Below are 13,978 nucleotides of genomic sequence, written 5' to 3'. Positions count from 1 at the left end.
ACAAAGTCAGATTTGGACATTCTCTATATGCACGCTCTCAGTTTTACGACTGCTACGACTTTTGTTTAGATTATTTAGACTAATAATTAACCTATCTAAAATTCACTTTTTACGATACGTTGAGTCGTATTGGTTAAATCGCGAAACTTCGAAGAAACATAACTTCTTCATACAAAGTCAGATTCACGCGTTCTATCTATTTATAGAAATCGCATTGACGTTTTCTACACATTTATGATGATTATTTTGGCTTAAATGTAACATATTTCTATTTCATATTTTATAGTAATTAGTCAATATTACACTCTATGGCTATAGTAGAAATGAGGTGTTACAGTTATAACCCATTTAGCATTTTGTAACTTGCTCCCTTCCTTAAAGTTGGCGTATTTTCTTAAACCGTACTCTGTACTTTGTAACATGTTTTGGGTTGTGGCCTGCTTGACATCTTGCTAAGTTTGGTCTTTAATAAAATCTCGCCGATTCCAAAAAATTGAAAGCATCATCTTTTGTTTTCAAAACTCAACGTCAAAATTATGTATTAATTGTATAGTTATTGTACATAGAGGTGTATATCCGTATTTATATACCCGGGGAGGAGAGAGGTAGAGAAGGAAGAGAGGGAGTCAAAGTAATTGACAATAATTGGTTGAATGCTTTCAGTATCTGTGTTTAATTTTCGGTGTACATGTGTTTGATTAAGTTGTAGGTTTTTAAGGTATGTGTATGTTTGTTAGTTTCAATATGTGTGTGTGAGCGCGATGATGACCGCATCAAATTTAGGTGCCGTTTGTTTTTCGAAGCGAAAATGTCTGAAGTCTGCAGACCACCTCTGCAACACTGTAGCAGAAGAGAGGGACCAAACGGCTGCAACATGTAATAAAAAGTTTGTTTGTTTTTTAACCTGTGTAGACTGCTACAATAAGTTAAAGTAAGGTGTGAAGAAGTTTGAAGCAGAGGATCAAGTGCTGCGCCACGCAACACACACACAACATTTTTTAAGTCAAAAGTCTTCTGAAAAACAAATAGTTGCGAAGGGCCAAGTGTTGCGCGTGTGCTGTGCGGCGCAGCAATAAACGGTCATAATTGGTTTTTTAGAAAAAAACAAACAACACTTAATGTACATGTCGAGATCCAAATTCCCAATGTTTTTCATGAAACTTTAAATTTTCCACAAGAAATATTCATTGTCCGAAAACGGCACATACATAAACTTTATATCATCAATACTATTTGCACAAACTTGGATAGCTTTTCCATAACACATCGGAGCAACAATTTCATCTTGCATATATGCAACAAAATTGGACAAAATGGGGTGAGTAAGAAGATGATGGATGGTGGGGTTCATATTTGATATATATAATAAGTAAAATAACTAAATAAAATGTTAAAAGAATTTCGAGAAGGATATTTTAGACATTTCAAAAGTTAATCACATACACAAAAGTATCAACAAAATAGAAATTTAAGGACCGGATGACTATTGAAAAAAGAATCAGACGGGAGTGCAATTTGCAATAACAGGGATTATCTATGTAACTTAGTCTAAGTTAAAGGACTAAATTTGTTGACAATTCTTTCACATAAACCCAACAGTAAAATAATTTGTGCCCTTTTCCTTTTGTTTTAATTCTTCAGCTGTCGAAGTGCGAGGGTTTAAGGAAAAAAGACGCCTCTGTAAATTCCGGCAGCCCGCCGCTCCTTCGCTACTCGAGATTTGAATCGGCGGCAGCTAAAGAAGAGAAGAAAAGATGGGGAAGGTATCGTATATGAAGCTTAAAGGTAGTCAAAACCTAAGGCAACGACTACTTCTATCAACTCTCGCTTCAACACCGATTCTAATCGAGGATATTCGTGCCGACGCCACCTGGCCTGGACTCCTTCCTCATGAGGTCTCGTTTCTCCGCCTTCTCGAGACAATCTCCGATGATTGTCATGTCGAAATCAACGAAACTGGTAATCCTAGGTTTTCTTATTCTTTTTTTAATTTCATGTTCCAATTTTTTGAATGTTCTTGTTTACGTACTAGTAAAATAGAAATTCAAGAGAATATAAGCTAATTTGTATAGTAGTTTAAGTTAAATCTCTGTTCATTCGAAGCAAATGATAGTTTGAAATCGATTTGCTGGTTGAATTGGTAGGGACGAAGTTGAAATACAAACCTGGGATAGTGATGGGTGGGGGATATCTGGAGCATGATTGTGGATTGAGTAGATCAATTGGCTATTTTCTGGAACCTTTGATTGTTCTTGGTTTGTTTGGGAAAAAACCCCTTTCCATTAAGCTCAAAGGTAACCTTACACCCCCTTCATGTTTTTCATCTCAATTTCATTCTACTGATTTACATCATCAATCACATGTTGCTTTCAGGGATAACAAACGATCCTAAAGACCCATCTGTTGATACATTCAGATCAACAACTTTACCTCTATTAAAACGTTTTGGAGTTCCTTCAGAAGGATTAGAATTAAAGATTGAGAGCCGTGGGGTTGCTCCTAAAGGAGGTGGTGAAGTTACCCTATCAGTTCCCATTGTTCACAACAGTTTAAAGGTCATCCTTCTTGTTCTTGTTCTTGTTCTCCCCATTTGATACAAATTCACATCTTTGATCTTTCATATCTCATTTTCTTTTTACATTTTACAGGCAGTTACATGGACTGATGAAGGTATGGTGAAAAGAATAAGGGGAATTAGTTTTTCAACAAGAGTATCAGTTCAATTTGAAAACACAATGATACATGCTGCTCGTGGAATCTTCAATCGTTTGCTTCCCGATGTTCATATATTCACTGATCATAAAGCTGGTGCACAAGCTGGAAAGTATGTGTCAAAATTAGTTTCAATTTTATTTGAAGTGTGTTTACTAATTAAGTTGTGTACGTTTTTTAATGATTTGTAGTTCGCCTGGTTATGGGATCTCATTGGTGGCTGAAACAACATCTGGATGTTTTATATCTGTGGACACCACAAATTCTTATGCTAGAGGTGATAATGATGATAATGAGATGGATGTTGATGAAAAGAAAGAACTTATGCCACCAGAGGAAGTTGGTGAGCAAATTGCTTCCCTTTTACTTGGGGAGATCGAGCAAGGTGGTGTCATAGATTCTTCACACCAGGTATAAGGGTTGGGTCTGACTCGGTCAGATTCAGACTGTTTAATATGCTTGTTACTGCGTCTGATAAGAGGTTGGGTCTGACTCAGTGTGTGTGTTGCAGGGTTTGTTGTTTCTACTTTGTGCATTGTGTCCACAAGATGTATCAAAGATTCGTGTGGGAAAGCTTGTGCCTTATGGGATTGAGACATTGAGGAATATAAGAGATTTTTTGGGTGTTAAATTTGTGATTAAGCCGGACCCCACGACAGGAACAGTCATGCTTAAATGCATTGGATGTGGATTGACAAATTTGTCACGGAAATTGTCTTGAGATTTTGTAACAAATTTAACATTTTATGTCGAATTTTGTTTTTATTTATTTATTTTGAGGCTTCTTGTGACATGAGTTCCAATGAGAGAACAATTTTTCAGAACCAAATGATTAGCATATTTCTGTAAAATTTGGGCTACAATATCATAGATTTCAGCCTTTTGTATGAATGTTTCTGAAGTATTTGCATTGTAGTTTAATGGTATTTTAGTTTTTAAATAATTAATCAAAGTGTCTCGACTCTCGAGTTTAGCTTGTGCTTGAAAAATACTTAAGGCTCAATTACACCCTAAAACAATCACGAATTCCCTTCTCATTTGCTCTAATCACAAACTAACACATTTTCTTGCAAACTAGCCATTGATACCCCATTGATACCCTGTAGAAAACAACAATAATTCACATTTATAAAACAAACAGATTGTAGCTCTATTTAAAATCAAAAGTAAACGTGGAATCATCATCATCAAACAAGAAAGAATTGTTTATTGCATTAAATTTTCTTCAATATTTCCTGAACCAACACACACACACATGCAATTTCACAACCACGTATCATACTAGCATTCCAATAAACGACTCATGTGCTGTTCAAAAAAAAAAAAAAGAAGAGCTGTTTTATAGGCATGAGTTTTTTAAGAATAACAAATGTATAGATATATAGTAATGAGGGAAAGACAAATACGGAAGTTGTTAGATCTTGACGATTTCATAGGCATATGAGTTTCTTGAGAAGTAACAAATGTACAACTAATATTAGCATCCATTTTTATTATTTATATTAATTGTAATAAGCATCCGTAGCTTCATTCTCCTCTCAAGAACCTTTTCAGTTTGGTGAGTGCGTTCTTCGGTTTATGTCTTATCTTTTCGATCTCATCCATAATGCTTTTTTTTTACAAGAAATTGTTTTAAAATTTCTGGGGTGTTCATGTTGTTAATTGGGTTGTTCAAAAAATAACATTGTGGAGCCTTGACGGGTGTTTCTATTACAATTATGATCGATCTGTCTTTTATTTATTTTTTATTTCATCAGGTGATTTGGAATTGGAAGAAAGATGTCGAAGATGCTTCTTGCATGCATGGGAGTTACTGCATTAGGGTTCACATTAGACCATATCGTTTCTGATAGAAAACTATTTGGAGGCAAGTATTTCTATTCTATTCTAATGAACTTTATCATTATATGTGCATGTATGCTATTAAGATAATTTTCTCTACGTACATATAGATTTGATTCAATATATATGTTTTCAAATAAAAAAGTTATTTAATTATATAATCAGAAATTGAGTTATATATTTGTATATTTTGAAAAGGTACAACTCCAAAAACAATGTCGAAAGAGTGGCAAGATGAAACAGAGAGGATGAAAAACGCATGGCCTCGCACTGCTGGACCTCCTGTCGTCCTAAACCCTATCACTCGCCAGAATTTCATTATCAAGTCTTCTGATTCTTGAACAATTTTTAAACCACAAATGAATAAGGCTTTTGGTGTACGTAGTTATTGATTATTGATTATTAAAGATTTATGACTCTTCAATCAATACGTTTGTGTTTTCTATCTTAATAAAGTAGAGGACAAATACTAAATTAATAATTAACAACTCTTTTTAAGTTTTTTATGAATCATATATATTATATAGTATTACCTTAAAACAAACTTGTTAATTGATGAACACATAGGTGAGTGGTATGTCAATATATATTTTATTGATGTGACATCCATATTGACAATAGATGTTTTCAATTCAATTTTTCCCAATATTCTATTTTCCAGCCAAAATTTATTTGTTTATTTATTTATTATGTCCAACTTATGGCAATGCATAGAAACTAGTATAATTTCTTCTCCGGACATCATTTTCCCTGACACATTAACCCAAAAATAAAAATGAAAATTAAAACATTGGTATTCCTAATTCAAATGCATTGGTGTACATCTTCTCTTCCGATCCCTATTGACAACTACTATTTACTGATTACTAAAACAATCAATATATGGATAATGGTATATATTCCCATGATGCCATCCAACTATTATGAATGTAACAAGAATATTATTTTCCACACTTTAATATTCGTAGATGTAACCTACTATATATTTTGTGCCCCGTTAACAACCGTATGTCTGAATCTCTTCCTTGTGGTGTTGAGACTTTTATCTTCATTATAGTAACGATTGAAATCAGAAGATCCTTAGTCTGATATGTGACAAAATCACACGGATATGTTGTTAGATGATGCGTCTAAGATATAACTAAATGATAAATCTATAGACGTTGTCTGAAGTTAGAAACGTCTAAACCTACTAGATTGAATGCCAAACAGAGCAAAACTATTCAAATCTACTCTAATAAATGAAGGTTTTTTTGCCACATGTCACACTCTCATTCAATTTGCCAAATGTTATTTTGTGGTTATTTTGAATTAATTTTATTTCCACATGTCATTTTATGAGTTTTTCTATTTTAAAAATACCATATAATAATTTAATGTAATAATTACAATAAATTTAGTAATAAATGAATATCAATTTCATTAATGGACTTACCTTTTTGTTTCAAAATTCCCAAATTAAAGCTCATTAGTTTATTTTGTTTATTTATTTAAATTTAAAAGATAAAAAAAATCAATTTTAATAATTCATTATTTTTTTTATTTTTTTATAAATCCAAAGTATAGATCCTTGGCCTATACTACAGCTGAATTACTTTGGATCAAACAACTGTTATGTGACCTCCATGCGCCCATTTCAAATCCACCACTCTTACTATGTGACAACGTAGGTGCAATATTCATGAGCAAAAATCCAGTAATAAGTACCATATCCAAACACATTGCACTTGATTTTCATTTTGTTCGGGAACAAGTAGAATCAAATCAACTCAAAATCTGCTACGTTTCTTCCATTGACCAGCTGGCAGATATATTCACCAAGCCGTTAGGAAAGGGACGAGTTATGTTTCTTCGTTCCAAGCTGCAAGTCCGTCCCGCACTTGAGCTTGCCGGAGGGTATTAGTCAAATAGTCAACATTGTCATTGTAAACGTGTATAATATAAACACAAACAGTCAGTCAAGAGTCTCCACTAGAATAGGAGTTTATATCTCATATTTCTGTTGTATCTCTGTGTATAAATCCATCCTCCATAAATGAAATTGACATACAGTTCATTTGAATTTCCATACGCCCTGAATGGCTACCCTAGAAAACAAAGACAAAAAACTTGGGCCCTCAATTTTAGTGGGCATGTTCAGTTGAACCCTTTGAACTTGCCATGGGCGGCCCTGACGTCAAATATTAAATTCAATTGATCCTAATTCCTAAACACCCTATGACACCTTTTTTTTTAGTACAAGATACCAAAGAATATGTACAATATGTTGGGGGATCTTATGGAAGATCCAAACTATTACCTTAGCAATTCAAACATATCCCGAATAGATATCAAACACTTGGTCTCATAAACATGTGTAAAATCTAACAACGAAACAAATAACAAACTTGGATGCGAAAATACGATAACAATGTCTACTAATGAGAGTAACATATATAAGATATATCAAAAGTAAATTGCAAACAAATAAACTTATGAGTCAAGCGCATTTAACATGGTTCCACAATCAGGGTGATTGTGTACATCGACGTGGAGAAATAGATGGTTTGTATTATTAATAAGGAAAAACTGTAAAAAGGTTTTTACATATTGGTTTCATAATTGATTTAGTCATTATATTTTTTTTATTTAATTATGTCCTAAAAACCGGTAATCGTATTCAATTTAACCTTTTTACCTTGTCAACATGTCATCCAACTTTCAAAAATTACACTTTTGGCCCAGATTTCAAATTTTATTACAAATTAGGTCTAAAATTTACACTTTTGGCCTAGATTTTAAACTTTATTACAAATTTGGTCAAAAATTTACCCTTTTGGCATAGATTACAAAATTTTGTTATGAATTCATCATAACTTTAGTTTTTTTACAACTTTTATTTTCTCAAAAATATTTTTGAAAATGTTTTTTCTTTTAAAAAAATCATATTTATGAAAAAAAAACATATTTTCACATAAAAAAAACTTATATTTTCTATATAAATCTTACAAAAAAAACTTTTTTTGTATACGAAATACCTATTTTTAAAAATAGGTATTTATTAAGTAAATAAATATATAAAAATTCGTTTTTATAAAACAAAATGTATACAAACACATATTTTACAAAAAAACAATACAAACACCTATTTTGTTATCAATATATTTGTATACAAACACATATTTATAAAAAACTATATACAAACACCTATTTCATAGTAAACGTGTGTGTGTGTGTATATATATATATATACACACACACACACACACACTAGCCTTTTACATATGCCAAATGATGGGTGCAAATAGTTTCTTTCAATATTACTTTTATTCGGTAACATGTATGATTGGGCACCCAAGTTTGACACAAAGGTAATGAAAAGGTAAACTCCTAACAGTGAAATCTAATTTGCTTTGTAAGATGGTAAGTTATAACTTGGAAATTAACCCATTTTGATATATTATTTTGGGTTTAAAACAAAAATATAACATTGTGTGGGTTGAAAACAAAAGTTGTATGACAATAAATTTTGTTTTTTAATTTGAAGACGCACATTTTTTATGAATGATCAAATTCCTTTTGAATTTTGAATATGAGTTATTATTTTATTGTATTAATTCTTATATAACTATTATTTAGAGTATACATTTAAAAGGATAATTTAATTGTCGATAATTTACTTCTCAAATGAAGTTTTTTTTATCAAAAACATGTTTGTATATATATATATATATATATATATATATATATATATATATATATATATATATATATATATATATATATATAAACATGTTTGTATACATTTGCTTATAAAACATGTTTGAATATATTTTTATAAAATATGTATTTGTATACATTTTATATATAAACGTGTTTGAATACAAATGCTTTTATTATAAAATAGATGTTTATAAAAAATATATAAATTTGTTTTTACAAAAGAAAATATAAGATTTTTTATGTGAAAATATATTTTTTTGTATAAATATGATTTTATAAAGAAAAAATATATTTAATTTTTTTTTGAGAAAAAAAGTTGTAAAAAAACTAAAGTTAGGAGGAATTCATAACAAAATTCTGAAATTTGGACCAAAAGGGTAAAGTTGGACCAAATTTGTAGTAAAATTTAAAATCTGGGCCAAAAGTGTAAATTTTAGACCAAATTTGTAAAAAAAATTGAAATCTGTGCCAAAAGTATAATTTTTCAAAAGTTAGATGACATGTTGACCGAGTGAATTGAATACGATTACCGGTTTTTGGGACTTAATTGAGTAAAAAAAATATATAAGGATTAAATAGATTATGAGGCCAATATATAAGGACTTTTTGTTTGCAGTTTTTTCTATTAATAACAATCAAAAGGAGGATTACAAATAATTTACAAGTGGCCAAAATAAAGGAACAAAGCACATTTGTCTTCAAATAAATCGCTATAAAGAAAGGAAAAATAGCCTAAAAATGACATAAAATTCATAACTTAAATAAAACCAACGAGAGAAAAATGCTACTTGGCCGCCACTAGAATCGATACTTTCACGTGGCAACCAAGTGGCTATTTTGGTGTGATCCACAAAACTCAAATAATGGCTACTTCAAGTAGCCTGCTAGTAGGTAGCAAGTGACAATTTTGAGTTGTCCACCATTATTCCAAAGATTTCCAAAATTTTCAAACGGTTGTATATATATGAAAGCATTGTGTATCATCAAAAAGCAACACAACATATAATAAAATGTAGTGGTTTTTACTTTTTAGTTTTTAGCATCTTAAAACATTAGGGGATAATTTGATCATAATTTACACAAGATTTGCTTTAAACCCAAAAATACTAGTCAATAAGTAATTTATACGTTTTTTAAAAAGAAACGTTTTTTTTTTTGGAAATGGCTAATATCATTAAAAAGGGAACACGAATAGAAAGTGGCTAAACCATGACCAAAATACAATGAGAAAAGAAAATGGCAAAGAAGGAAAGAAAAAAACATAAACATAAAGAAAAGGAACAATAAATTATAGTTTTAGATGTTAAAATGGCGAGCAACTCCAATCGATCCAATTCCCGCACCCATGAGAATTCCGGTGATTGCACCATGAAAAGGAAGTGGCAATGATGTTGTTTGCAACAATAGTTGGATTAGCTTTGATATTTTTGAATACGTTGTCATGCCTAGTGAGCCAAATGAACCAAATTAGGCAGAATAAGACTAGACTTCCAATCGATTTCCTTTTTATGCAATAATCCCAACATGAGACAAAATTTAAGAGATCCAAAATTCCAGTGTATCTCCTAGCCTGTAACCCACACCAAATAAAGATCCATAATTGAACAGTTTGAGCGAATTCGCAGTGAAGGAAAAGATGTTCCACCGAATTCGTGTTTTTGTTACATAAGAGACATGTTTGGTTTGGAATGTGTTGACCCCTGGTCCATAATGATTTTGCCACGGGAATCCTGTTCAATATAGTACGTCACACAAAACATCAGACTTTTAGTGGTATGAGTTTTGACCAACATATAGTGGGACCTTTATATGACATCAGCTTGGAATCTATAAGACGCCTCATGCAGTTGACTTTGTATTCCCCACCTGTTGTCAATCCAAACCTGAAACCATAAGAACTAGTAGTCATATTGATTTCTAAGTCGCCAGTGTTCTTATAGAGATATAACAGTTCTTGCAGTTCAATGGGGTTAGTAGGCTCATGTTTCCAAACCCAGGAGAATCCAGATTCACATAGTTGATCACCATTTGATTGATTCAAGAGCATATAGATGATGATATTTTTGTTGAAAGGGAGTTATGCCACACCAAACATCTTTCCAAAAGAGAATTTTGACATCAGAACCTAGGATAAGGTTAAAGAGTCGTTGATTGTCAATATTCATGACATCAAGAGCCGTAATAGCTTTGGAGATATTACACCAAACTTCAGTGGATGTCTTTCTGGCTATATAAGTAGCAGGTTTCTTTCTCATATTGTGAATACCGGAAATTACATCTTTCCGAAGACTCCTCTAATCATTCATCAGTCTCCACCACCATTTAATTAACAAGGATAAGTATTGTGCTTTTAAAGTGGACATTCCCAACCCCCATCCCCAATTGGGGCAGTAATCTTGGACTAATCAACCCAATGTATATTGTTCTTTAACTTACTTCCACCCCAGAGAAATTTCCTTCTAATCTTTTCCAATGTGTCGATGATGCCATGTGGAGCTTTGAAGAGAGACATGTAGTATGTTGGGAGGCTATTTAAGACAAATTTGATTAATGTGATTCGGCCTCCAAATGAAAGAGCCTTGGCCTTCCAATCAGATAGCTTGGCTTTGAATTTTTTGATAATCGATTTCCAACGTTTAAGTAGATTCACGTTTGCCCCAACGTTTAATTGGAATTAATTAAAGGTGCAAGGGGTGAATTGTAATTGTTCAATATCTGAAAAAAAGAAGCAATTCTAGAACCCTCCATGGCATGGACAATTTTGGAGGGTTTCCTAGGGTTTTTGGAAGCCTCCTGCATAAAAGGAAAGTATTTGAATTATGATTAAATATATTATTTAATTAATTCAAATCTTGCTTTGCCTGCACGTTACCTAAACAATAAATATGACCTTTTGGCTTACAATTTTCATTCACTACATAACCTACAAGCATAGGAACGAAAATTCCACCTCTTTCCTATCTCTACTCATCATTCTAGGGTTTCTAGGGTTTTGGATGTGAGCCATTAGAGGCATCACATTTTTGTTTCTTGCTTTCCAAGGAACTCCAAGAGGATTTTAGTTTGATTATTTGTTATAATAATCAAAAGTTATGTAACCCTAATCTTCAGGTTAATTTCAGTTTTTTTAGCCTACCTATAGGGTTTCTTGATATTCATAGTTTATTGCTATCAATAGAGAAAACATAGATCATTTCTAGTTTGCATGTGAACTTAAGGGTTTAAGAGTTTTTTTTTCTGCAACATGAATTTTTTTAATAACCTAGAAAACCCATCAACGTAATCATTAAGAACTTTATCAAAATATTAAGTTCATAATGCTTACAAACACTCAAATGAAAGGGTTAAGAGATCAAGTTGATCAAGAACACTCTTTAACCAATATGAATTATTCCCAAATCATCTAATACATCATTGGGTGTTGTCAAGTGCTTAACATTATACAAGCCTCATGTTAATTCCTTAATGGAGTTATGGAATGTCCAGTTCCATTCCAACTTTCCCATGTTGCCCTTTAAGTCAAAAAATAACTAGAGCTAGAACTTAAATAGAATCCATTCATGTTAATGTTCCAATAACATATCTAGAGTGTCAATTCATGATTATGAATGTCATTCACTTCCAATATGTCAATCATCATTTAGTTATCCCTAGATTTCCCAAAATACCCGTATGGTCAATTATTCCATATATCAATCTAGGAATCAAGAAACATCTTATGATTTGAATTCAAGTTATTCCAACAGTATTCATGATTAGGAACTTCCTTTACTCATCAATTTCTCAACTACAAAGGATTCCATTGGTGTCATCATATTGACCCCAACTCTATTTCAAACCACCATTTTACATGATTCTACAATCATGGATGTGTTTGAGTATTCCAATTGGATTCATTGTCATCAAACATCATCTAGGTCATAGAATACAAACCAAATTTATCATAAATTGCAATATCCCCAAATATGATTTCTAGGGTTCGTGGAGCTTTTTAACAAAATCATCATCCATCAATGGGATGATTGGATTAAGTTAGAACCATGGAAACCACTCAAGGGAGGATATAAAACAAAACCCTAATCATTAAATATCATCAAATTCGACATTAGGGTTTTATCTACTTAACAAAATCGATCTCTAGGCTAAGAGGGGAAGAAGTTATACCTTGTAAGCCTTTGTTCCTTCCTTTCTTTGCGTGGATGTTCAATTCCTCACTTAAATAAAGCCTAGATTGAGAAGGGATGAATAATCGACATTAGAGAGAGTTTTTTTTTGTGCTCAAACTCGTTCTTACTCCATAAGGGAAGAGTGGATGCATCTTATTTTCGGATTTGTCACATTTGGTCCCTCTAGTTTAAATATTTTTGCCAATTTCCACCATAAAGTCAATATTTTCGATTTTAACTCAATTTATTACATAACAAGTCCTTCTCCATAAATTATGTAACTTTAGTAGTCCTTTCCACTAACTGAGTCAACCCTTTGGTCAACTCACTTTGCCAATTACCTTTAACTTTTGAAATGTTATACTTTTCATTTCTAACTTTCTAAACTTCATATCAAATAATGATATGATTATCCTTTGATGATTTAACTATATAAATAATATTTCATTTATTTATTTTATTAATTTAAGAACCTAGTCTTAATTTTAGGATGTTATAGTTATCTACCCCTTAAAAGGATTCCGTCCTCGGAATCACATCGCGGGCCATCTCTGTAACATCCCAAAAATTATGATGTAAAATATCATTCGATCAAAACACTAAATATCTTTTTGCCAAACATCCATTATCCTTTTTCTAATTATTCAAAAGTATTTCATAAGAAAACAATTATCAGAGTAAAATCCCAAAATCATCATAATGCGGAAACATGGGTGGATGCGCTGCGATCAAGCCGGACCCTTCCCTTTAAAACCGGAAGTACCTGAAAACATAATCATAAAACCGTAAGCATAAAGTTTAGCGAGTTCCCCAAAATACCACATACCATACATACCATTGGGCCTAGTCCTCACATTGGGCCCAACCTACATATTGAGCCCAACCCACCATAATGGGCCTAGCTTTGCCAAATTAATGCGTCCAGCCCGATCATACAAATACATAAGTCACAAAGACAATTATCACCTACATAAGATACAATGGGACTAGCCCCTCCTGCTCCATGGGCCTAGCCTAACATACATATGGGCCTAGCCCATCATACGATGGGCCTATCCCATCATACAATTGGGCCTAGCCCGACATACCATGCAAGTGTCACAAAGACATCTAACATAACATAACCTAATGGGCCGACATTGGTGCCTTCGACCCACGAGTACAGTGAGGAGACTTACCTCAATCCGCTGATAATCAAATAACTGTTCGGGTTGCTGAACTGGATAACCTCGCACTAACTAATAATAAATACAATCATAATTAATAATTAACCCAATAACCCAAATTCCAAGGCCCAAACCATAGTCCAACTTCCTAAAGGGTAAAAGATCATTTTACCCTTTTCTTACTTGGCCCAAAAACCAAGGCCTAACCCATTTGCTCAAAAAGCCGAATTTCCTAAAAGGCATCCCAAGGCCCAATATGGCCCATCTTCCTAATTGGGCCCAGAAACCAACATTGACCTAATTCCAAGAAAACCCTTAGTCTATCCATGGCCCAAAGTAAGAAGCCCAATGGCCTATACCTTAAAAAGCCCAAAATTGTTATGTTGGGGA

At 32.6% G+C, this 13,978-nt stretch overlaps 1 protein-coding gene and 1 long non-coding RNA gene across 2 annotated transcripts; both read left to right on the top strand.

The window, feature by feature from the left end:
- The first annotated feature begins 1,609 nt into the window (after window positions 1–1,609).
- Window positions 1,610–3,599, top strand: LOC145141451 (RNA cyclase family protein). Its single transcript, XM_079074740.1, has 6 exons — window positions 1,610–1,959; window positions 2,145–2,294; window positions 2,374–2,555; window positions 2,649–2,824; window positions 2,904–3,123; window positions 3,224–3,599. Exons 1-6 carry the CDS (start codon window positions 1,755–1,757, stop codon window positions 3,431–3,433), a joined length of 1,143 nt encoding a protein of 380 aa, XP_078930866.1. The 5' UTR covers window positions 1,610–1,754; the 3' UTR covers window positions 3,434–3,599.
- A 584-nt stretch (window positions 3,600–4,183) lies between these two features.
- LOC145135582 (uncharacterized) lies at window positions 4,184–5,013 on the top strand. The gene is made up of 3 exons (XR_013719892.1): window positions 4,184–4,270; window positions 4,470–4,579; window positions 4,753–5,013. It is a non-coding gene; the product is annotated as an uncharacterized LOC145135582 (long non-coding RNA).
- Window positions 5,014–13,978: the final 8,965 nt, after the last annotated feature.

Source organism: Lactuca virosa, chromosome 9 (genome assembly GCF_052849685.1).
Source record: "Lactuca virosa cultivar CGN04683 chromosome 9, Lactuca_virosa_CGN04683_v6, whole genome shotgun sequence".
NCBI classification, from domain to species: domain Eukaryota; kingdom Viridiplantae; phylum Streptophyta; class Magnoliopsida; order Asterales; family Asteraceae; genus Lactuca; species Lactuca virosa.
Note: the sequence above shows the minus strand (reverse complement) of the source record. Positions and strands in the feature narration are given on the sequence as shown.

Bases quoted from the DNA above. Each gene is read 5' to 3' on its own strand.
- LOC145141451 (XM_079074740.1), top strand. From the start codon at position 1,755: ATGGGGAAGGTATCGTATATGAAGCTTAAAGGTAGTCAAAACCTAAGG. The intron at 2,556-2,648 runs GTCATCCTTCTT...TACATTTTACAG, and splicing joins TTGTTCACAACAGTTTAAAG to GCAGTTACATGGACTGATGA. The intron at 2,825-2,903 runs GTATGTGTCAAA...AATGATTTGTAG, and splicing joins GCTGGTGCACAAGCTGGAAA to TTCGCCTGGTTATGGGATCT.